The 26,417-nt window shown below is 38.4% G+C and overlaps 1 protein-coding gene across 1 annotated transcript in view; it reads left to right on the forward strand.

Moving 5' to 3' along the window:
- Positions 1 to 19,071, forward strand: part of esama (endothelial cell adhesion molecule a) — a 51,104-nt gene extending 32,033 nt beyond the window's left edge. The window contains exons 2-7 of the mRNA XM_026182422.1: positions 12,876 to 13,027; positions 15,523 to 15,715; positions 15,820 to 15,975; positions 16,162 to 16,284; positions 17,161 to 17,296; positions 17,772 to 19,071. Coding sequence (XP_026038207.1) covers positions 12,876 to 13,027; positions 15,523 to 15,715; positions 15,820 to 15,975; positions 16,162 to 16,284; positions 17,161 to 17,296; positions 17,772 to 18,309 — 1,298 coding nt within the window. The 3' untranslated portion in view covers positions 18,310 to 19,071. The remainder of the gene's footprint in view (positions 1 to 12,875; positions 13,028 to 15,522; positions 15,716 to 15,819; positions 15,976 to 16,161; positions 16,285 to 17,160; positions 17,297 to 17,771) is intronic.
- Positions 19,072 to 26,417: the final 7,346 nt, after the last annotated feature.

Consider the following 26,417-nt stretch of genomic DNA (forward strand, 5'->3'; position numbering starts at 1 on the left):
AGTGACACTGATTAACCCAGGGAGGCACCACAGTCAAATACAAACCAAGGTCTGTTTATCAGTGCAGATGGCAGCTTACGTGACATGCTAACTCCTAATTTGTTATGTACAGCACACGTTTCACATGGACTTATGGATCTTAGATTAATGCTTACTGTATTGTAACTTGCAATTGACTGTTAGTGTACGGATGGAAATTTGCCCATAGGTTTCTTTTTCTCTGGGATTGTCCTGAAATCTGCATTTATCATCTTAGCTTAGCTTATCTATGTGGTGTATTTCTGGAAATTGCCATCATTCCAAATTTAGCTATTTAGATAGCAAGCAAGTGGCAAATTACCTGATATCACTGTGACATGCCCATATGGAAAAGAAATCGAAAAAACTTGCATCACATTTGGCCTACTTCATATAGTGAATCATGTAAGGCTTATATGATTTACTCATGAAAGTGGCCACTTTCTCATTACTTTCATATATTGTTTTAGTAAGAATCCAAAACATACAAGTTTCATTTATATAATTTTTCAATGGATCTTATATCCATTTTCACTCTTGTATGCTTTTCATACAAGTTTCACACAAGACAGATACAAACTTTATAAGATTTATATATATCTTTTCCATATGGGTGTTTATGTTAAAAACTTATTCAATCAGTAAGTTTCTACTCTTGGTTCACATAATAACAGTAAAGGGGGAAAAGCTGTTTGCTAGGCATATGTACTTGTCTGTATTTCATCCAGCTGTACGCTCAGGGAGTCAGAGAAGGACAAAGGTCCTAACATTGCCTACGTTGTGTGGAGAAAGGCATGTTTAATTATTGAAATACTGCAGTAGCATTTCTTGGAAAGCAAATAATTGTTTAGAGCTATAACAATAAATGTATTGTATCAAATATAAAAAATACAAGCTTTTATATAAACAGTAACAGTTGAGCCGTAAGAGTTTTTTCTATTATTCTTTGTAAAATAGCATATGCTACCCTTAAGAAAAGGTCAGTGAGTCAAATGTGGGAGTAGTCCAGCAGCTGAGAGTGTGTTAAAGGCTGTTGGTGTCTCTGTGTGGACAACTTCCTGTCTGACCCCGAATACTGGACTTCACTTTAATGCTGCCTACCAAGACAAACAGACTAATCCTGGAATATAGCTACGTCACAGCGCTATCAGGACGCCCAGCTTTTTCCTCCCTGCCGTCATCCACACAATGCAGAGGAAGTGTGTGTGTGTGTGTGTGCGTGTGTGTGTGTATGTGTGTGTGTGTGTTTGTGTGTGTGTGCGCGCGCGTGCACTTGTGTGCAGAGGTTGTATGCGAGGGGCTGTCTGTGATTTTTATAGATGTATATATAGTATATAGTGTATATATAGCAGATGATGAGAACTTTCCCCTCTTCTTCCGTAAAGGGTCATTTTTCTATAAAGGCTTATTCAGTTCTACAGTCGTTTTAATCAAAGACAGTGCAGTCATTTTACTCCTTGCTCCTTTTCCTCTTTTTTGTCCAAACCTGCAGGGGAATTGGAGTTCCATTGTTTTCTGTCACCAGATAAGAAGCACTCTTTCAGACTGATGAGACTGCCTTTTTTTTTATCTGCATATGTTTAATAAGAGCTTAAAGCTCATGCCATTGGCATTATTTCGTAATTTTTCCTCCGTGGCCATTCCCACGATGCTTTGATCAGATGGAAGGAAGCTTCAAATTAACCAGAGCTGCCACTATTCTTGTTAAAGGCCTAGCTGCTTTCAAAAACCTGCACACCACAATGCAAAATAAGCACTGCCTCATAACATTAGAACAGGCGAATTATGTCTTATGTCACTATGTGATGTGCAGGATACTGGGATTACAATGATTGGGTGAATTGAAGGTGAGAGTTGTCTGTCTGTGTGTGTGTCTAAATTTCAAGATGTAAATTTTTGTTGTTTTTGTAAATGGTCTGTTGACCCATTTTCTGGCCTTTTTTTGCACATCGAAATCTGAGGCAACATTTATCTCTTTTTATTTAGACTATTAAATTTAGAGCTTGACATTTTCACTGGTCTTTCTTACAATAAAAATGAAATAGGATCTGTAGAGTTGCGCCAGTCACAACAACGGTCATCTCAAGGAGCTTAATAATAAAGTCTGAGTATTGGCTAGCTAAAATATGAAAAAGTCCAGCCATCCTGCAAAGTCGCATATTTGATAGAAAAATATAAAAATTAAATAATTTTACATTGGAAATTACAACAATGACAATTTGTGAATAGTAAAATACTTTTAGCATGAAGTTGTTAGTCAGAAAGTCATTTATGGACTGGTTCTTATGCAGCACTTTTTTACTGAGCACGCAAAGCGCTTTATACAACTTGCCTCGTTCACCCATTCACACTCATTCATACAAAACTTTTTGTGCTTAGTATCTGACATTCACTCACATTCATACTGTGATGGATGTATCACAGAGCAACTTGGGGTTAGTATGTTGCTATCTTCATATTTTTATGTGAATATTTTTCATTTTTTAAGACACGAATTGCAACAATCTCAAATCTTTAAATGTTTAGAATCACAGATTTGCATTCATTATAGACAAGTAACATAGACAAGACTTATGGTCGCTTGGATCTGCAGCTGTACTGTAAACAAACACTTCACCCCTCTTTGACCAGAATTTTTACCAGTACATCAGCTCCTTGGCTGGTAACTGGTGGGATACCAGCAGACTAGTGGATCAGAAGGCTAAAATTAGCTAATAATCTCTAGTGATTTAAGCTACATTAGCTAATGTTTTTCAGGCTATTTTGTGAACAAATAAAAGAAAGCAGTCATGGAAACATCCCTACATTATCAGAACAGTTTGAATTTTTGCTATATTCCAGTTAAAATGTGTTTTAAATCTACATCACTAATTTGTGTCATGAAAATACCTGTGCGTGTTCTTTCTGCCGCAGCCACCAAAGCCTTTTCATTGCTATTAATGAGAAACCAGCCTCTGTGTGAGCGCACTGTAACATCATGACCTCAACAACACATAAAAACCTGTTTACTTTCTATCACGTACTGTTGTAAACATACAAGAAAATATAACATTTGAAAATGATTCCATAAAATAATATACTAAAATATGTTATTATTAGTAGACTGCTGTTTTTAGGGGTGCTCTGGTCAAAACGAATCTAAACTCGCCCCATCGCAACTTTTTTGAGATGTGTTGCTAATATCAAATTTAAAGTGAGCAAATGAAAACGGTCAAATTTTGCAGATTAAGCCATTTTTTTGACATTTGAAATGTTTTCCATTGTGTATAAATACAGATTTATGAGATTTGAAAAGCCTTGCAATTTGTTTTTATTTACATTTTACACAACATCCTCACTTTTTTGGAATGAAGGTTGTACCAATTTAAAAATCACAGGCTGCCCTAAAACAGGTATGTCTTTGGCACTATGTGAGACTGACAGACACATGGGGAACATGCAAACTCCACGCGGAAGTCAAGGTGCAGATCGTTCATTTTTCCATCACATGTATCACAGCCGTGTAACAGACTGGTGACCTGTTGAGACTGTACCCGCACGTTTGCCCAATGAAAGCTGGGAACTAGCACTTTTAACCTTAAGTCAAAGAAGTAGTTAAGAAGATGATGGATGGATGGATGGATGACCCTACCCTGTTCCTACATTCTATTATTACTATTATCATATATTATATGTAGGCAATCACTTGCATTAGTTGTATTTGTTGTTGACAGTTGCTGGTTTGTGTATCTGTCACATGAATAAAAGCAAAGTTCCTTCAGTTCTGATGTAGAATCGAACCGAATTGATCAAACGCAGTGTGTGAATATGGTGTAAATCCACTGGATAAATGATGATAGAGTAAAACGTAAGGGTTCCAGATGTAAAGGCAGAAACCGGATCACTAGAATTCTTTTATGCAAATGACCAGTAACATCTGCTGACATTTAGCTGGTATAATGGTTATCATGTTGACATCAGGGTAAGTGTGCTGGCATACATACACAGTACAGCTGAGACTCTTCATACACATTTAGCTGATGTGTCAAGCGTGAACAGCAACAACTTATGGTCAAAGCATCAGGACATTTTCTGATGCAGGTATCCAAAACAACCTGCAGGCCAGTATTTTAGACATCTGTTAAACAACAGGTACAGCTACTACTCTGCCTTTTTACTACTGGCCTAATTAGAGACAATGGTGAATTGGTAAATAGATAAATACATTTAAATTTATAGATGATTTTGATTGACATTTGAATTTAAATTCTTTACATTTTGCATAAATATGACAGTATTATGCTTGTATTAGGGAATTCTTTTGGCAGACTGACATACTGCCCTTAGGAGAGATATGACTTGTTACAACCAGCTTCTGATTCATTTTCCATTAGCCACCAGAAGGATTGTTTATGAAACAAAATCATATCAGAAGGGAAACATGTAAGGGCACATCTGATTGGCTAAAAGTTGCTGGTGATGAAAATGTTATCCGTACCCAAACATGACAAGCATGTCTACCATCTCCACTGCTGCCAAGTTACAATGAGCAATCACTTCTTCCAGATGTTAATTGGTTCGGCTCTCAAGGACAATGTGCAAGGATGGCGGAAGAACATATCAGCTGTGTCTCTTTGTAATTAGCAGTCAGCCCACAGGCTGAATAAGCATTCACTTTGCATCCCCAGATGTGTTTGTAGCTCTTTAGCAGACTGGAAGAGACCGGGATAATGGATACGTATTTTTGGTAGGTTGAAGGCATAAACATAAACCCTCCCGGCCTTTCGCTATCTCTGTTCTACCAATTAAGCAGCTGCCTTTGTCCTGCTCTCTTCTGTCACTCTCAGGGCATCCAGCTTTTGAGTGGCAGTTTGGTAGTTTGGCGGTTGAAAGAAGGAGACGACACATTCCTCTCTGCAGCAGTCCTAACATTGTGTTTCTCCTTTAATTATCCTGTGAGGAATGGCAGTCTCGCAGTTATCAGAAGATGAGCTCTGCCCCAGACTTTGGCCCTGAGCCCGTTGTGTGAATGAGAAGTTCTGTGTGTGTGTGTGTGTGTGTGTGTGTGTGTGTGTGTGTGTGTGTGTGTGTGTGTGTGTGTGTGTGTGCCTGTTTAGATGTGTTTGTGGGGACCAAAAATTGGACGTTTACTATACTTGTGGGGACCAACAGCTTTATAGCCGTTATAGGGCCCAAAATCCTGATCGCTGCAAGTTTGAAGGCATTTTTGTGACTCATAATGTGGTTTTAGTGTCAGGATTACAATTAGGTTTTGGTTTAGGGTTAGGCATTCATTTTTGATGGCTAGGGTGAGCGGCTAAGGAAAGTACTATGTCAATCAGATGTCCCCACAAGAATTTGAATGTGTGTATGTGTGTGTGTGTATGTGTGTGTGTGTGTGTGTTAAAACTTGGACTTCTATTTTTATGAGGACTCGATGGGCTGTGGAGTGAGAATCAGAAAAAAAGTTCTGGATTATTTCTGCATATGTGTGGAGATTACAGCAAAATGATAGTTTGGGAAAGAGAGAACATTTTTGCTATGAATAACCTTAGACTTTGATGGATTTTTTCAGATGTTTTGAGGATACTGGACATCTTCACCTTGATTAAAAAAAACCTCTCAGCTTGAAGTTAGTTTTCAGTTTCTTCCTTAAATTTCCTCTTAATTTATGTTAAAAGATTAAATAAGATGCTTGGACAGTGCCACTGTTTCTGTCTTTCTTCTCATCTCATCTCTAATCAATTATTCATGGTGCTTTTGTTCTTTTTGTCCGTAAATGTGCTGTTAATGTTGCACAGACTGTGGATCTCAGTGGAACTAGCCAGACTATATTTGTGGACTGTGGAAAAAAACACATCTTTCTGTCTAGCTAAGCATACTGTACCACATCTTCAGAGCTAAAACTGTTCAGTCAGTATCTGTAATTACCGTGGTATGATGTCAAAGCATTATTTCAAGTTTAAAAGCACTGGGAATACTGATACAATAGTTGTCTACTGGTTTGTTGCAAGCCTTGTGAATTAGTGAGTTATTGCTGTCTTCTATAGCATTTCTTCATGGCCAGGTACAGTGCACACTGCCCAGTTCTGCTTTTTTGATTTTCTTTTCTTAAAGGACCAAAAAAATCTGCAACTATCAAATATTAATACACTGGATAAGCCAAAAGTCTTGTAGTAGACGTTAGTGGTATTGTTATGTGTCAAGTGTGAACAGCAACAACTTATGGTCAAAGCATCAGGACATTTTCTGATGCAGGTATCCAAAACAACCTACAGGCCAGTATTTAGACATCTGTTAAACAACAGGTACTAAGATGAACTTGGGGACTTTTTCAAATGTGAATGCAGCAATTCTGCAGGTTTTTGTCCGCTGGGGTTTTTTTTTTTTTTTGTTGTTTTTTTGTTTTGGTTTTATTCATTTTATCGGGCAAGGCAAACATGAAGGATTTTCACAGGATGACCTTTGGTCATCAGGACCCAGACCATCTGGTTCTGTTGATCTTTAAGAGTTTTCCTCCTACTTTATAGATACAGGAACCACCAATCCAGCCTCAGATCTACAGAAAGTGGTCCAAGCCTTATCAGGGGAGGTTTATCTCCATGAGAAAGAGCACGTCATTGCATCTCCACCCATCCTCCAGAGACAGGGTTCAGTGGCAGTGGTGCTCCATGGAGACATCATTGCCACACTGTCATCTTCATCCAAGATCATGTGCTCTTTCTTCTTATTCTCAAATCTCTTAAATTAGCTATTTCTCCAAGTTAGACATTAAGAGATGTATTTGATGGTAATATTGCAACAGAGACATCACTTATGTTTGACACCATATCTTTTTTATTCTGTAGCTCACTTGCTTTAACATTTTAACCAAAGCAGCTGATAAGATGCTGACAGGAAGCAAACGACCCGCTCCACCCATCTTTTCAGCATGAAATACGTTAGTTAAGGTCATCCTCATCAAAGCATGGTTTCCGCTTTATCTACACTGAGGTCTGCTGAAGTAAACAGGGATCAGTCCGAAGGGTTTCCTGTAATTATCCAATTAGCACACACAGGAACTTGAGCATAGCACAGTATTTTCATCAAAGCAACAACTCTGGCTCTGAGATTACATTGTAATCTAAATTAGTGACTCCTGTTCTGCTTTTGAGTTTTCAAAAGTAGAATGGGAGGCCTCTCAGCTCCCAGTTTGGATTGTAGAACACTTTGGTATACAGAGTTCATGGTTCACTCAACAAAGCAAAGGGTCATCAGCAGAGATGGGCAGTAACGCGGTACTGTAATCCGATTACTTTTTTCAAGTAACGACTAAAGTAAGGGATTACTATTGCAAAAAAGGTCTCATGACAATGACGTAAGCGAGTGCGACGTTCGTGGCAACTCCTGTGTGCAGATCAACAATGGATAATATAACGGGTGCGGCAGAGAGTATGAGCGTGCAGCGTTTAAAGCGTGGAAGTACTGACCTTACTTTGAGTTTGATTCCGTAAAAAGTGACAAAAAATATTAGCGTACGCTGTTCCCTGCGTGGGAGGAAAACTTCGCTTTACAGCGAAAAAACCCCTAAACTTCCGAGCAAGCACCGAGTGCGCTACCACGGAATGGGAAATTCACAGACAAACTCGGGGATTCTTCCACTGACCGCTGCAGCTCACCTGTACCAGGGCAAGCATCTGCCTGCTTTACAGGTGAAAATAGAGCAACAGGACCGCTGAGTCTTTTATTTATTTATTTATTTATTTATTTTTTGCTGTGGTTCACTTGCATTTATTTGAAAGACTGCGTGTGAACACGAAAAATTTTTTCTTTTATGTGCTCGAATGTGCAGAAAATAGGTTTAAATGTTAAACAAATTTCTTCTAGTCAGAATGTTGCATATAATTTAATTTTTGCTTGATGCATAAAGTTAAAAGATTAAAACTAATAAAACAAGCTTTAAAAAGAGACTTTTCCATTTGATTACATTTTGTATGATGGATTCTGAAGAAAAAGTAGAATTGGGCTGAAAGATCTATTTCTTTATCACCTCTTCAGGTTGTAAATCGTGTTTTTATTAACTAAATAACTAAGTAATTAATTACTTTTGAAAATAAGTAATCAGTAAAGTAACGGGATTACTTTTGGGGGGAAGTAATCAGTAACTAATTTTTTCAAGTAACTTGACCTACACTGGGTCCCTGTTTTCTGGCCATGTGGTTACCTGCTCACCCACTTCACTTTCATTTCATCTGTCCAAGGGACATTTTTCTGGAAGTCTCATTGTTTGCAGACCTCCCATGTTCTTCTTAGAGAAGAGTCTCTCCCCTAACTAGCAACTCTAACAACCCAGACGTTCTAGTTTTGTCTTCTTCTTGTTATTCTGAAATTAGGTTTCTGTAGTGGTATCAAGAATGGTTGGAAGGACATTTTGCACAGTTCACTATTCTTGATAGTTTTTACCCTTTCAGTGTGGTTATCACCAGCTTTGCAAGTACTACAGAACTATAGCACTTATTAAACTGGGAGACAACAGTGTAACTCCCACTTTTTTTCCAATTCAAATCTACCCTGTAATTAAGTCTGTCAACTCCATATCCAGCTTCCAAAGTGGTATCTCTACATATAGTGAAGAAACTGTTACTTTGAAAGAGAGAGATGAGTAAAAGCTTCTCCAGCTAACCATAAAACACCTTGTTATATCAGACTTAGTGAAATAGCCCTATTAGATCCAGCGAGACCTATCCAGTCCTCATTACGCCCTTCAGTGAACTCGCTCCCATCTGCCCTGCCATCAGTTACCAAGGAATATTTAAAAGTAATTGTCATGAAGCGAGCAGAATAGATTTCAGACCTGCCACAGAGGGAAAGATTATGCCTCACTGACCACTTTAAGAGTAAATCTCAGTGGCCTTGTTCATTTCTCAATTTTTTCTGCCAAGTTTTTTTTTCTATACATGTTTCATCTTTTTTTTCAATGTAGTATGCTCTCATTGGAATCAGGAAGGATTTCTGTCAGAAAATCTTCTTAAAGCAGCACTTGGCAAGATTTTGATGGGGAAAAAATGCCCATGTGATCAGACTAAATCATGAAGCGCAGCTCATCCACACTAATGAGGAGCTGAAAATTTGGCCTGTTTTCCCCCACTGAAATGTTTGTGTCTGGGTCATCCCTGTTGGGAAGTCTTGTATTCCAGAGTCTTACCGCAAAGATTTGAAAGGATTCCGGCTAGGTGTTTTCCCAAACTTCTTGGCTTAAAAAGTGAACTTATCCATTGCTGGAGTTTCTAATTTGTGTCAAATAGAACAATTTCTGCATGGGCACACTATTCTCTGATCTAGTTTTACATCTATTCTAAATATAAACATTTCAAGATCTCTTGTTGCTGTTTTAGCTTTAGTAAAATCTTCTTCATCCCAGAGAGTCTCCGTTTCTCTTCCTTCCCTTCATCCAATCTGTGAGACATGCAGCAGCCTCTCATTGGGCTCCCTTTAAGCTTATAGCAATCATCAGAGAGCCACTCCACAGTGACTCATTGCATTTATATTTAAGCCTCTTTCTGTCATCTCTACATGTCCACTGATCCAACCATCCATCAGTCAGCACCTCTACAAACAACAGGCCTATCTCACTGCTGCACCAAATCTTCTTATGGCCTAAAGAGCCATTGACACAATGGATCTCTGCTTCTCCTTGTTTTCTCCTTTCACCGTTTTTAGCAACATTTATTCTTACGCTAACCTTCCACATCTTCCCTTATTTAGTCTATCTTATGGCTTCACTAGTGTGATTCTTTGTTAGAAGCAATGTTCCCAAAGGAGCATAGCCCACACATTCTCTCATCACTGTCACTTATCTACTCCATCTCCACAGTGACTGAGAAACTGATACCTACACCTCCTCTCTATAGAGATCTCTTTACATGGTGCATTGTTGCCATTCACGTTTCACCTGTATAATTTAGAGCTGGAGAAGCAATAAAGCACAAGAGATGTTCATTAGTCCAACAAGTCCAAATCCAACAAGATATTTTGCCAAATCTGTGATGCTTTAAATTGAGCTTTAAATGCTATAAATTTAGAATAATTCAGCTTATAATGGGTTTCAACTGTGTAAATTTCTATAGCTTTTGGCCACAGGGGGGCGCTCCTTGCTCAGTGCCAGAGACTGTCTGTTGAAAATAGAAAAGCTAAATACTGTAATGAAATAAGCAACTCTGTGTCCACTACAGAAACAAACCTGGTTGGCTTTATTTTGTTTTTATCATCAGCAGTCTAGTTGCATTAAAAGTCTGTTTTTCCGTTCTCAAATATTTTTTTGAGAAACAATTCAAAATTCAAATGAATTTTCTGAGAATTCATTTGATTGTGCAGTTGCAATAATGGCAGTTATTGATTAACAGTAGTTCTAATTAAACATTTGACATCCACAACATCATAGTGCTGTTTTTTAATATTATCTGTTTGTTAGTTTTGTGTTTCTGTTGCTCCAGAGTAGCCATAATGCAGTTAATTGACCTTAAAAAAGCCCAGATATTCAGTACATCATTGCACAATGCTGTATAAAAAACCTACAATCAATATTTTTTTCTGATTAAAACTATTTCAATTGTTAGGATTTTAATAACTACAAGTCACGTGCCTTGACCTCCACCCCTCTGCTTTGAATATTTAGCCACCACAGAAATAGTGAGTTGTTTCAGGTAATAGTTTGCTTGGGAAGCCTCTTGTTGATTGGACTTGATTACATCACTTCCTTTACATGTAAATAGTTTTGTTGCGGTAACAACTGTGGCATCTAAATAATGGTACTAATTAGCAGGAAGGTACTGCTGTGCAGTGAAGAAAGCTAATCCATAATGCATGACTTTTATTCGTGTATAAACAGCTTGTTTCAAATGTCTTTTTGAAACTATAATGTGGGGTATGAAGAATGTTTGTCCTGTCAATTTTTATAATGTGCCTACGCCTTTCAAATTTCAACATAAACAACTGCTGATGTGATTTGTTGCTATATAAATGAAACTGAATTGAATTGAACATGCCATGGTTCTAATCAATACACACAAACATACAGTGCACTTTAGACTTGGCAGCCATGTTCCAGGTGCTCGTGTCCTCGTGACAATTCACAACAGCCTCATGGCAATTTATATTATAAGGTAAAGCCCCTACAATCACTCTGTGCCCTGTGAGCAAGCACTTGGTGACAGTGGGAAGGAAAATCTCCTTTTTACCAGGAAAGACCTCGGATACAACCAGGCTCATGGAGGGACAGCCATCCATTGAGATAAGTCATGGGCAAGGGGAAAGAGAAGAGAAGAGAGTTCCCAGTTATTAAATACAATAGTGTTGTATAAACACACAGAGAGTGGAAAGAGATGTGTGAAGAAGAAACGTAAAGCGCCCTCAGCAGCCTAACCTTTGCAGCATAAATAAGGGAAGGTTCAGACTCAGCTGATACAGTCCTAACTAAAAGCTTTATCAAAAAGGAAGGTTTTAAGTGTATTTCAAAATTAGAGTGCACATATGCTCTTCATCTAAACTGGGAGCTAGTTCCACAGGAGAGCGGCCTGATAGCCAATGAAGAGCAGCTAATGTGGGAAAAGTCCACTTAGTACTCTTGATTCAAACCACTCCAGTACAATTCCTTTAATACTAACAGTGTGTTTAAATCGCTTTAGTAAAATACTGTGGTCAACAGTATCAAATGGACAAGCACTGAGATGCTTGTCCATTTGATACTTTTTGACCACTGTCAAAAAGTCATGCTCCAGTGTGTGTGTGTGTGTGTGTGTGTTAATTTATATTGGGTTCACATACTTTCTGCATTTCTCTGTTATGGGTCCCTGAGAAAAAAAGGTGAGATATGTGGTTTCTGTTGACTAATTCCATGATTCAAACCACCCTCATTTTGTAGGAGAGACTGACATTCCCCTGAGAAAACCTTTGAATACAGTAAACACAAATTATGCACAGTTGGTGACTGGGGTTTATAACCTCTGTCATTTATTTGTCATATTTATCAACTACTTAAATGAACACTTTAACTAATAAAAACGTGTCACATATAAATATGTAAGCGAAAACCTTGTTTTTTTCTGATTTGGTCGTGTGTACTGCAGATGTGTTTTGGCTCTCTGCTGCCTCTCTGTGGTCTCAAATAAACATTACATTTCACTGTGATAGTGCTCTCTCTATTCAGCTTGATTTCATTATCACTATTGCGTTAAATCCAAATAACGCACAAGTTCATCTGTGATAACATCTGTGGTAATGTAACATTATAAACTGTGTAAGAAGAGCCGCATGCATATAAAATCATGGATACAGTTTTAATAATGTCCTTGAAGCAAACTTTTTTCTTCAATGGCAATTATTAAAAAGAAGCTAAGCAGATCCTCATTAATCTTATAATATCATTCTGCTTATAACCTTTTTATTATAAAAAATATGACATCAAACATGAAACAGGCATGAGAAACAAAGAACAATCCAAACAGGTTTCCTGCTGCACCTTCAACTGTACAGGTAATGATTCAGAGTCAGAATTCAATTCAATTGAATCACAACATTAAGGCAGTTTATACTGTAGGATAAACCCTGCGGTATTACATAGAACATTCTAGCAACTGGAGCAAGCACTTGGTGACAGTGGGAAGAAAAAAACCTCTTTTAATAGGAAGAAGCCTCTGCTCTGGGAGCGACGGCTTCTTCTTCTACCACGTCTGGTTGGCTGTGAGGGGGGCAGACAAAAGACACACTGTCTGAGAGACAGAGATTAACAATAGAAATTAATATAGAGATTACAATTATTGATTACATGTACAGTGGTGTATAAAAGTAATAAAAAACTGTGATTTTTACAGTGTGTTTTTTCCCTTTCTTCCTTCATCCAGGCATATGGGCCAACTTTTTAATACCCCTGAAAAATGGAGAAGTGATCGAGGGTCAGTATGTGGAGCTGCAGGCCCGGTACACTGGTGGCAACCCAAATTCCAAGAGTATCGCCTGGAACTTTTTGATGCCTAACACCAGCCAGATGAAGATGGTAAGGAAACAATTACACTTAGGTCTAATATATATCAAGCCAAGACAAGAAAAGACTTAAAGGTTTCTAATACTACTGTGCTGTGCAGATAGATGATCCAAAAGGAGGATCACAATCAAATAGATTTAGGGGAAGAAAGAGAACTCAGGAAGGAAAAGGATACAGGGTTTTTTTTTTTATTATTTCCCTTAGTGTCTCACCTTACTTTACTCTTTACAGGAAGAAACATTCATTAAATGTAAAAACATTTTCACTGATAAAAGAACAAAACTTAACTGCAATCTATTCAGAGTCGTATGTGTTTAGACAAGATAAAGTGAGCAATTCCCCTCTGACAAATTGTTCAATTCTATTGTATTTTATTTATACAGCACCAAATCACAACAACAGTCACCTCAAGTCACTTTATAGTGTAAGGTAGATCGTACAATAATAGAGAGAAAAACCCAACAATCATATGACCCCCTATGAGCAAGCACTTTGGCAACAGTGGGAAGTAAAAACTCAGTTTTAACAGGAAGAAACCTGCGGCAGGACCAGGCTCAGGGAGGGGCGGGGCCATCTGCTGCGACCAGTTGGGGTGAGAGAAGGAAAACAGGATAAGACATGCTGTGGAAGTGAGACAGAGGTTAATAACTAGAAATAATATGTATATAAACACATAGTGAGCGAGAAAGGTGACTGAAGAAGAAATACTCAGTGCATCATGGGAATCCTCCAGCAGCCTCAGCATAACTCAGGGTCACCTGATCACGCCCTAACTGTACTACTTTAGCAAGAAGGAAACTCTGAATCCTAATTTTAAAAGTAGAGATAGTGTCTGTCTCCCCAATCCAAATCTGGTTCCACAGAAGCGGGGCCTGAAAACTGAAGGCTCTTCCTCCCATTCTACTTTTAAATGAACTAGGAACAACAAGTAAGCCTACAGTCTGAGAGCAAAGTGCTCTAATGGGATGGTATGGTACTAATTATGTAAGTAACTAAAATTTGACAAAGTGATATTTTTTCCAAACTGCTAATATATGTTTCCTATGCATAATATAATAATAGTAATATGGAGAAAATAATTGACAAGAACCTATTGTGCCTTTTCCAGCTCTTGGTTTTGTTTTTGAATGCTATTAGAGTTGCTTGGCATCATTTGTAGTTGAAAGTAATCATAAATACCAATGCATGAGTTCTTGGTGCAGCCCCTCAGTTCATCTTCTCTTTTAAACAGACAGTTTTTGCTCCTCACCGTTCTTACCTTTAAGGTAACAGGCGATGATGCTTTTAGATCACTGTGGAGTGATTTTGGCCCACTCTTCTTTGCAGAATGCTTTAATTCTTTCACATTGGAGGGCTTTTGAGAATAAACGGTCTGTTTAAGGTCTTGCCAAAGCATCTCAATCAGATTTAAGTCCGGTCTTTGACTATTTTGATCACTCCAAAACCTTCATTTTTTCTTTTGCTGCTATGTTCTGGATCACTTTCCTGGTGCATAACTCAAATGTAATTGAACTTCAGAATACAAGCTGATGGCAGGAGCTTTTCCTTCAGGATTCTCTGGTATAAAGCAGAATTCAAGGTTCCATCAGTTACAGCAAGTGATCAAGGTCCAGACCATCAGGTGACTAGATTACTCAAAGAAAACAGATTTTAATCTAAGAACATCTTTACTTTTTACTGTAAATGATGCATCTGCCTTGAACCGTTCTATTTATACTGTATTTCAGCCCCTTCCACTGCAGAGATACATATGCTGGAACTAGGTTTTATATCAGGCTTCTTTTGTTGTGTTTTGTTTTTTATTGTACAAGAGCCATATTCGTTAGAATGTAGTATTTATCTAACAATACAGACCTGCATAATTTGTGTTAATTAAATTGCAGAGAATGAGAGCTGAGAATTTATAGATCAGGTTCAAGAACATTAATATTACTGTTTAATTTGGCCTTATAGGTGGAAATGTGAAGGTTAGATTTAATTTTATTCACAACTGAACATAGAAAACATGTCCAATGTTTAAACTGAGAACGTACCTTTTTAAAGTGTGGGCTGTGAGTCCGCCGTGCACTGTTTACCTCACCTGCCGATATGCGTCATGTGTAGTTGCTTTGGAGGAGGCTGTAAAACTTTGTGTAGAGTCCAGTAAAGGTTGATGAGTCAGTGAAGCTAACTTCTGTCCAATGTCAGTGATACTAAGGTGAGTTGTTGAAGATGTCCTGAACTTTCCTCTGTAAGCACTGCTGATTTTACCAGTGTTAGTGAAACTTTCTTTTCTTTAAAGTCTTGCACTTGGACATTTAGCAAATAAATCTCTGGAAATGTTTTGGATAAATACAAAGTCCATTACATCCCTGACCTGGATGTCAGTGACACAGGTCAGTGATATCTGTTATGCACAACTACTTCTTTGTGTGCTTTCTTTTATGTACTAAAAGACCCCAAAAAACCCCCTTTTTTTAATCTTCTTTTTGTTTCATGTGACGCTTGCTTTCTGTCCTTCTGTCCAGATCATCTCCTACACCGACAACGAGGTGAAGGTGTTTGACGGACAGTTTAAGGGCCGTGTCGGTTTCCTACATCAGATGCCATCATCAGATGTGTCGTTCTACATCAACAACACCCGGGAGTCCGATTCAGGAAGCTACATCTTTCAGATTGTTAATGATGGTATTACTGAAACGGTTACCCTGGATGTGAAAGGTAAGGGAAATTCACCCGTTGCACAGCTGTACTTCTCAGATTCACTGTGAAACAGTAAAACAGAAAGTCTTGTAATAAAACATTACATAATCCTCTCCCCTCAGTCCCTCCTTCTGTTCCGAAGTGCTCTATGACAGGGAAGCCAGAGGTAAAAGGAAATGTTACTCTGATCTGCATGTCCAGCTCTGGGAAACCTATTCCTTTGTACAAGTGGAAGAAAACCAGCCCCACCTCTGAGGTCTTCTTCTCACCCATGCTCAGTGAGTGCACAGCGAAAAAACAAAGAGTCATTGTTTGCTATAAATGTGAATTATTGATAGAAAAAGCAGCCTGCACACCGTCTTTTGGGATTGTCACTTAGCACATCTTTGAGAACTGTTATACATGTGAAATAATGTGTCTTCATGTGTGTTTGACTGTCTTTTCCATGTAAACTGCTGTGTTAGATGAGAAGACTGGCACTCTGAAGCTGAACAACCTGAGCAGCAACATGTCGGGGAAATACGTGTGCACAGCCAGCAACACGGTGGCAGAAAAGAGCTGCGCAATCGACCTGCACATTACCAACTGTACGCAGCAAGTGTAACCCTGGTTATGGTTTATTAATAAAAATAAGTGATGAAAAATAGTTATGGACCACACATTCAGATACACTATTATCAAGCATGAACAGCGAGCATCGATGTAATTAATTATTTCTGTTGGACACGATCATATCCTACTAATTTCTTATGACTGCTGACACGTCATAGGAAAACTAAATGAATATGCAGCGAACTTTCTTACATATATATTAAAATATTACAAATATACAATAATTTAGCAAAAGTATCATTATAAACCCCTATCACTCATGACTTACACAGATTCAAAGTAAAAAACAAACCCTGTTTGCCAGACATGTTTAACGTTGCTAGCATAGGGCTGTGACATTTTACATTGTAACCATTAGCTTAGCTGACTTTTCTATTCAGCAGCTAAGAAAATTATACTTTTGTCAAAGTTGGCTGAATTTGTCTTACTTTAACATGAGTCTGGACAGTCAACCATGCCCAACACAACCTAGCGTCCTGGGAATATATAATGTTGCAGAAGCCTGAAAACAATGGACAGCGGTAAATTAGTGATCAACATCGCAGCATTATTGTAGTGTCTTTACATTACAATATAAAGCGCCTTGAGGCAACAGCTGTTGTGATTTGTCCCTATATAAATGAAACTGAATTGTAGCTTAAAACTGATTTGCTAGGCCACAGCACAACTGGTCACCTGATTAGTCCATCTCTATGTCAAACAGAAAGGACATCTTTACATGACTCGAATATAAAACATTAATCTGCTTTTCTAGCCAGTGCTGTACAAGTACTATTGATTCTACACGAAATGAGGTAATAAAAGTGTTTTTAAATTCTTTGAGATAGTAATTGTATGTTCTTTAATTCCAGCCAATAAAGTGGGGGTGATTGTTGGTGCCACAGTTGGCTCAGTGGCTGGCTTCATCTTCCTCCTTTTTGTGTGCCTCGCTTTTGTCTTCGTGATAAGGAGAAGAAACAACGAGGATGACTTGGCCAATGAAATCAAGTGAGTCAGTGTGGCTTAAATGCAAGCAGAATTTTATCATTTAAAATTCGTAACAGCATCTCAGCTGGCCAGCAGATCTGAACCAGGACCCTTTTGCCACAGTGCTAAACAGTGTCAGTTCAGGCAAGTCATAAGTGGCAGCGTTGGTAGATGAAGTTCTTGTTGCTGCTGCTTTGAATCAAATTCATTTTAGTCCTTTGCAGATGACCCAGGTTTTACTTTTGACATGTACCAATTGCACAGGAATGCACATTTTGATCTTGCACATTTCTCAAACTAAAGTGATTCTATCACACCTGTTTAAGAAGCCTGTTTTTCAGATTTAATTTTCATATCCTGTGATAGCAGAAACAAATTACCATAGTTTCAAGATTTAATGAAGTACTCCATTTCAGTGTTACTGTGAACTAATTATGCATTTCTAAAAGTAATCTACACGCCACAAATAAGTAATCCTGCACCTCGATGTCTACAGGGAGGATGCTCAGGCTCCCAAGCGTGTGTCATGGGCTAAGAGCGGCATGGGTTCTGACATCATCTCCAAGAATGGCACCCTGTCCTCCATCGCCTCCAGCCCACACCACAAAGAGTCCTCCCATCACCACAACAACCACCACCACCACCTGCAGCAGTATCCACAGCGCCCCCCCTCAGACACTGCATCCATCATCACCGCCACAGGCAGCAATGCCGGCTATAGACCGTCCCGCCACCAAGGGGCCTCCACTCCCACCCATTACAGCTACAACAACAACACCACCCTGCCACGTGAACAGCCATTGTCCCCCGAGGCCGGCAGCAATGGCGGTTCCATGCCCAGACCCGAGCGCTACACCCAGTTGCCTCAGGCACAGGCGCTGCCGCAAACGTACAACCAGCCTCGGCTGCAGCTCCAGACCGCTCCCTCCCCGCCACCACTACCCACCTCCACCATCATGGCCTCCAACATCACCCGAATGGGAGGCGTGCCCATTATGGTTCCTGCACAGAACCAGGCCGGATCTCTAGTCTAGCATGAGCTAAGGGAATACTCTCACAAAGGATCAATTGCTGATTTTTCAAAGGGACTTTAATATTTAGCAAAGAATTCAAAATGAAAAGGTCATTTACTGATGCCAACAAGCTCTCAGACACACTGTTTACTTCCTTTAAGAATACTTACTTATAGTTCTTTTGTACTCTGTATGCACTGTACACATTTGAAACTATGTATAGATATGATTTTCATACATTTGTCCAGTATCATCTTTTCTACTTTATGGATTTTAATGTTTTCATTTTTCATATTTAGATTTTTAAATGTAATTTCTTCCAAACTGTTTTCCTCCTGCCATTTACTAACCGCAGCTGGAACGCTGTGTGTGCTAATCTCACGGACAGAAAAAAAAGAGCACCAGCATGCTACACTTTATCCATTGTCTTTATTTAGAGAAACTACCTGAAGGACTCATAGGTCATTACTGTTTAAGAAGGAGAATGTTGCTCATAAACACTGGGTTTAATCTATGTATTATTAACTCTATTTCAGCACCAGACATCAAAAGACAACATAATGTGTTGTGTGATAAAGTTTGCCCTTGCAAAGTATCCTAATCCTTTTTCTTGGCTTTGCTTCTGTTGGGTTTTCAACTTGCTTTCAAAATGCTTTTAAACTCACTTCTTTAAATACAGATGAGCAAAAGCTTCTGATAATACTGAGCTGTTTAGGACTGCAGAACAGTAAATGTGCTTATATTCTTGACTAGTACTAATAACCAGTGTTGGGGAAGTTACTTTGAAAAGGTAATTAATTATAGTTACTAGTTACTTCTTCAAAAAAGTAACTGTTAGTAACTGAGTTACAATATTCTAAAAGTAATTAATTACTTTAAAAGTAACTATTGCGTTACTTTATAAAAATGTTTAACCCTCTGGGGTCCAGGGTATAATTGGCCATTTTAACCACTTCTGATTTGACCTCTACATTTCACCTTTAAAAACTGTTTACTTGTTTGGTATCATTCTTTTCAGCACAACCTCACGTGTCTGAATTTCCAGTTATGTTTTCATTTTGACATACTGTATTAACACAATTGATCTAAAATCAGACAAAAAACATAAAATCAGAGTAGAAACAGTTATATTTTTTACTGTAACAACAACAAACATGTTTAATGAATCATATTTCATAACTTTAAATGCAAATATAAATTGTCAATTTTAAAATCCTATGCACAAGTTTTGCAAACAACAACGTTATTTGCATCCATTTACCTTTTACCTTGATTTTTTAAATAACCATTTCAAACTATTTACAGAACAATCAGCTGTTCTGCATTCAATAAGATGCAACACAAATTATTTGTGCCACTCCAAAAAAGCAATTTCTGTCCACTATAAAGGAGAACATCACAGCCTGATACCTGCAGGTCTGACAGCAGCAGGTGTATCACTCCTGTTTCTACCTGGAGACAGCAGTCGCCTCATTGTTCTGACACACAACACAAAACTATCCACAACACTACACACTAACTACACACTCCAAACACGCTAAACGTCACAAAACTCTCTCTCTCTCTCTCTTTTTCGTTAGACAGTGATCATGATTACCGTCCGCGGGAGCGCGCGCAGCTACTTAACGCTGTAGCGTCCACATTACTTACAGCTACTTCCATGCAACTGATATAAGATGCAGTAAGCTGAACACAGCTTCAATCGTCTGTTTGTTGAAAAATAGTAACGGAGCGCATTTTCTTGTTAGTAACTGTAACGGCGTTGTAACGATAGGAATAGTAATTAGTTAGATTACTCATTACTGAAAAAAGTAATGCCGTTATTCCCATCACTGCTAATAGCTAATAACTAATCATTTAAAGTTGCCTGCAGCATTCAAATTGTAAATATGTGAATTTTGGGGGGTAATTGGTAGCACGTTGTTGAGTGCAGCCTTTATGGACAACAGAAACAGGGGACGTGTTTGCCTTTATTACCACTTTGTGTTGGCATTCTTTTGTAACTTAGTCATCATCTGCGTCATCAGCATAAATTCATTACATACATTCATTATTTGGACCTGTTCTTCTAGACTGGCGCAAAGAGCTTATAGCATTAGAGAAAGACACCCGGTGATCACACAGTCCCGCACAGTGAGGATAAAGCTCTCGCTTTTAACAAGAGGGAGTAGGAGCCACCTTCTTTGACCAGTAGTGGATCAAGAAACTGAAAAAATATACAACCGGCCATCTGCCACAACCCAACCAGTCGCGGTAGATTGCCGCCCTTCCCTGAGCCTGGTTCTGCTGGAGGATTATTCCTGTTAAAAGGGAGTTTTTCCTTCCCACTGTTGCCAAAGCGGGTCATATTACTGTTGGGCAACTAACAATAATATGACTTTCTTTGTATTATTTCTCCGTATTATTGTAGGGTCCACCTTACAATATAAAGCGCCTTGAGGCAACTGTGATTTGCTGTATAAATAAAATTGAATTGAACTGAAGATCAAAAAGAGGCCACCAAATATATCAGCTAGCAGCAGAGCACCACTATGCATCACATCAGGATTAGAACCATAAGGCAGGTCTCCTTTCAAAATGGTCCACCGCACTTCAGTACTTATGTATTTAAACTCCTTGGAAAAAAATTGTGGATATACAGTTATGTAGCACAAATTTGACAAATTCCTATAGTTTCTTTACTTGAGTATATCAAGTATTCACATTCTACTTAGAAATATTTGGGGAAATGTTAACAAGCGTAAAGCGCACGAAAGTCTGTTAAGAAGCCTCGAGATGCATTGTTAGGTCAGCAAATTTGAGCCATTTTATCAAGTTTCATTTAAGCTGATGGAGTTTTTGGCTAAAAACCTAAAGACTCCATCAACATTATTGCAGGACCATCAGTCTTGCACTACAGATATTCCTGCAATCTCGACCTCTTTAGACTTTCTTTATGCACCTTGGAAGTTAACAAATGTGTTTCAGTTTGCTTCTAATCTGAAACAAATAAACTAGATTTGGTTCAGAAACTATTTTCCATTTCCAAAATGTGTGGACATATTTTGAATAAAAACTGCTGTGAGGGAGGCACTGTTTTGTAAAAATCACATTTGTAAGAATGTATCCAAATAGCTAAGGTCATTTTAATACACTGAATGATTCCAGAACTTCTTTTCATTAGTTAAGAACTAAAACTATTTATTATGTTTTTACACATTAGCGCTATTTGTAATGTCTGTTGTTACTGAATATGATTTCGATTTGGAAAAGAGAAGAAAGTGTGGTCATATTCTGCTGTAGTGTAATTACACTGGAGCATATGTTTGTTATTTAAGCTTTTGGTTAATGTGCACAGATATTTTTACAATTATTTACATGACATTCTGAGATGAAGGCTGATGAGGTTGAAGGAAAACATACTGTAAAAGCATCTCATGCAAACCACTTGAGAATATAAGCTCAAGACTAAAGTCAAGATTTCATGAGGGAAGTTGAAAGAAAAGAGGAAATCTGTTTGCTGTGCATTTAAGACTCTGTGTCCTTTAAAAGTGTACATTATGGACATTCAAATGTATTCAACGCAAGCCTTTATTTTTATATTGTACATGTATAAAAAGCACATTAAGAAAAGTGAAAGAAGTGCTCACTATCACACTGAGTTATAAACCAGTGTGGATTGTATAACTGCTGTGGACAAATTGGTGGCCAAACAAATATGCTTATTTATACAGACGGCCTAAACTGTAGACAATAATGTGCAGTGTGCACTTGTATCTTCCATATTTATGTTCATTGAAAATGCCTTGTATTATATTTTCAATTAAAATTTAAAAAGATCAGCTGTTTGTGAGTTTTGTTTTATTCTTGTTTTCCAAGTTTTACCAATTTTGTCTTCTTGGCAAGCTTGTAGAAGGAAGGAAGGATTGATGACTGAGCTTGAAAGGACACAGGGTTTTCCTTTGGCGTTTTTGTTAGAAAAAAGCTGACAAGGATCTGTCATTAAACAATCCAGCACCAAGAGAGGACCAGCCACTCCTTTAAGTAGCGGTTCAGGACAATGTCATCACAGGCGTGTGGAAGTGTGGAACCAACAGGCAGAAAATCTCCACTAAGTCCCGCTGCTGCACAAAAACAAGCACACACACGTAAACACACAAACCAGGATAGCAGAGGAATTGAGTAGATAGCTGAGGTGGAGAGATGGACAGGAAGTAGGAGGTCAGCATGGAGAGGACAGAGGGAACAGATACAGAACTGATGAATAATCAGCAAATACAATGATGTCAAAAGTATGACAATCCCTTAAAAACATCCTGGGATCAGAGCTTTCTGTGTGAACTGAAAAAGATTCTTCATCTTTTTGCCAAACACATTTCGTTTTTCCAAGATCAGACCTATGCATCCTCTATAGCAGGGGTGGGCAACTCCAGGCCTCGAGGACTGGTGTCCTGAGACCTCTACTGAACCCGCAGTACTTCAACACAGCTCACACTGTTACACTGGAGGCATAAAAATAACCCCTAAAAAGAACAAACCCGGTGATTCTATCAGCTGTAATGGTATCATCTGTCCACAAGGTGTCAGATTTTATTGGTCGATTCACTGAGCAACCCTTTGATATCCATAAAGCTAAAACACTTCACAGCCTGATTGTTTGCTTTGCAACAATCCCACCAACTTCATATGTCTACATTATTGCTGTTGAGAGTTTGATGAGCCAGTACCTTCTGCTTCTGCATAGTCTTTATACAGCAATAAACAGCTGTGAATGTTATTGTGTATGAATTTTCTAGAATGAGGCTGTAGAGGTGCTACATAAATCCCAGTGAGGTTCAGCCTACCATGTTGTACTGGATGGGAGACGAGGAGGAAAGAAGCAAGCCTGCTGGAGAAACTCACACTGATTTACAACTGAAAGAAAAAAGTGCAAAAACAGAGAAAAGCCTTACATAAATGAAGAGCTTTTCCCCTCTGCTCCTCCTTCATCAGATCTCTTTCTGGTACAGGAAAATTCAGAATCGATTCGTGTTTATGGATGGATTTATGTGGATGGACCAAAGAAGTTCAAATGAAACATGGAAGCACATAACAGAGTGAGTAGAAACTAGGAAAGTGCTCAAAGCTTTAGCTGTGTGTGAAAATTAACCAAAACAACAATAATGTTTGTCAGGTTACATGGATGAAAATCATCACTTCATAAGATCACTCAGGAGTAACATGACTAAGTACAAGTTCCTGTTTGACTCTAAAAAAAAACAAAAAAAACTTCATATTTGAAAGTCCTGAAGTGCACAGTGTCATGTAAAAAAATTAGACTCTAGAAATAAAAATAGTATTTTATATTCAGTCCTGTATTTAAGAGGGATCCAGTGCAGAGGAGCCAGTGTAGGAGAAAAATGCTCTCCCTTTCTGTTCCCTGTCATTTTTGCTTTGTTTTTTAGGAAATCCTGAAAGTAACAAATTACAGTAGTCAACAGGGAAGCAGCAAAGTCTTAAACACCAGATGTGCTTATCCGGGATTTAAATCTTGAAGTTGGATCAGTGACTCTTGGCTGAATGTCCTGGAGCTGTATGTGAGGCATTCAGGGAACACCAGTCAATCGCAGCTACATTGTTAGCAGAGATTATATTCTTCATGAAATGAACAAAATACAATTACTATTCTCTTAAACAAGCAAAAAGGAAAACCCACAAAAAACAACCATGCTGAGTAAGTTTTTAAAATGTCCTTATAAGATCCCAAAAGATTGACTCTGTAAATCTCAACGTAGCGTTTTCAGTGGGAGAAACATTTTGTCACTCAACCAAGTCACTTCTTCAGTCTCAGCTGGCTACAGGTTTCCCCAACCTTTTAAACAGTACATTTCCACAATGACTGAAACTAGCACCACTGACAAACAATCGGCTGTGAGGTCAGTTCCTTGATCATTAACATGCAAATTGTCTGAGACTAAGAAAGTCACACATGTGCAAATAAGTCTAGGTTAGGTTCCCCCTGTTTCATTGTCCTCTGTGTACCTTTGTGTGTGTGTGTGTGTGTGTGTGTGTGTGTGTGTGTGTGTGTGTGTGTGTGTGTGTGTGTGTGTGTGTGTGTGTGTCCCCTCTTTTTCTGTCTCATCTCCCTTAACTGTTTCCGTTGTTTAGAGCACAGGATTTCCTTCTGTGCCACCTAAAGTTACGTAATATTAGCTGCGCTGTTCTGGCTTCTTTTTTGTAAACCAATTGAAATTCCTTTGTGCCTTGATGCTTGCATAATATTTTTGCTTTCATTTATGCTCATGTTGCTTTATTATCCATCCATCCTCTTCAACGTATCCTTATCAGCCAGTAATGCAATTCATCCTGATCGGTGATTGGTCAAAAGTCTAGGGTGGCAGAAGGGGGGAGAAGAGGCTTGTGATTGGTGAAAAATGTGCAATAAAGGAGACTTCTCTTTTCCATTTCTCTTTTTTTCTTTATCAGGTGATGTCTCCAGCTCCTTTATCTCACCTGATGCCTGGACTGCCGTCTGTGGTCTTCAGTATGATCACAACGTGTTATTTATGTATTTTGACTGACTTACAATGACAGGACAGTAAGCATTATCAGTGCACATGCAATAAAAGCATGTAGTTGTCACTCTAACATTGATGAGGATTTTCCTTTGGCTCTTTTGAACCAAAACAGGTTGGAAAATCCCCTGAAATTAAGAGCAATCGAGAATGAATTGCTTTCTTCTCTTCTGTGTTATTATGATGTGCAAAGACTAGCCATAAAAGGAGTCTTTTAGGTTGCCCCGATGAGACGATGTAATATATTTATTTTATATTTATATATATTTTCCACTTTTATACTGGAAAATGTGAAGGATTATTTATACCATTGTACTAGTCATTTACAGACATGCAAGAAATTAAATGCATACCGTGAACTCTTGACCCGCACACGAAGAGACATTGTTGCACTTTGCTGCCATGTTAGGGTCCACTTGTCAAAGGTCAAAGAGCTGTAAAATCACGACAAAGATGCTATGAGAGATTATGTTTGTCCTGTGACAAAATATTTGAAGAGGGGTCACTGAATAGTTCATTATGAAAATGTTGTGATCATATACCTTTCACAGTCACTCGACCTCAACCAAGACTATTTGGGGGAAATTTGACTGTCATAACAGATAGATATTAGCTTTGTTATTGTTTCCGAATCAATTCCAGGAAACACTGAAGCTGTTGCAGAGGCATGTGTTGTACAAATACTTCAAAAACTTGTGTTTGCCACCTGCTTGTACACATTGCTTCTGTGGTTCCGGTCTGTTATGTGTTTTGTTATGGAAATTTTAACAATAACCTGCAACACACCCAGTGAGCTTGATTTGAAGTGGGTTTAATAAACACATTGCAATGTGGAGAGAGCATCCCAGTGAAACACTAGGATCATCCCACTATCTATTTAACGTCTCCCATTACAATGGCCTCACTGTGTTAACATTCCACATGCATGTAAACTGGTGATGGGAGTGCTCTTACTATAGTAAAGTGAGAAAGTGATATTACTATAACTAATGTGATATGATTAAACATGTGATTACTACATGAGAAAAGAAGTTTGCCTCCACAGTTTCTACATAGTTTTGTCTTCTGAGCCTGTTGGCAGAGAATGCTATTTGTGTGCAACTTAATAAAAACATATCAAACATATTTCTCTTTCTATAGATTTTATTTATTTATACTTGTATGTTTTGTCAGTGCCCTTACGATTATTGTGGTGCTGATTCAAAGAAGATCAGTAAGTCTAAGGCAGATTAAAGCCCAACTTAGGCATTCATTAAGTGAATCCACAACTCACTGTTACTATAACACAGGACACTTCATTAAAGTGGATGAAACAGGAATACAGGAAAACAGCACTGCAGGGTAGTCAATCAGTGAACTTGATTATGAATCCAATGCAAGGGGCTTTACATAATCAACTGTGTACAAAAAGTCAATAGTCCCTGTCAGGTACGGGAATCATACACGTTACCATCAACAGTATCATTGTGAATGTTACACACACAGGTAAATGTGTAGTAAATGGTAATGCAGTAAATCTGCCTAGTACGATATTAAATACACGAACACTTACGACTTCATATATGTCACATCGTTTGTAACGAGCCACGGAAAGCA

The sequence above is a fragment of the Astatotilapia calliptera genome, chromosome 10 (assembly GCF_900246225.1).
Source record: "Astatotilapia calliptera chromosome 10, fAstCal1.2, whole genome shotgun sequence".
NCBI lineage: Eukaryota > Metazoa > Chordata > Actinopteri > Cichliformes > Cichlidae > Astatotilapia > Astatotilapia calliptera.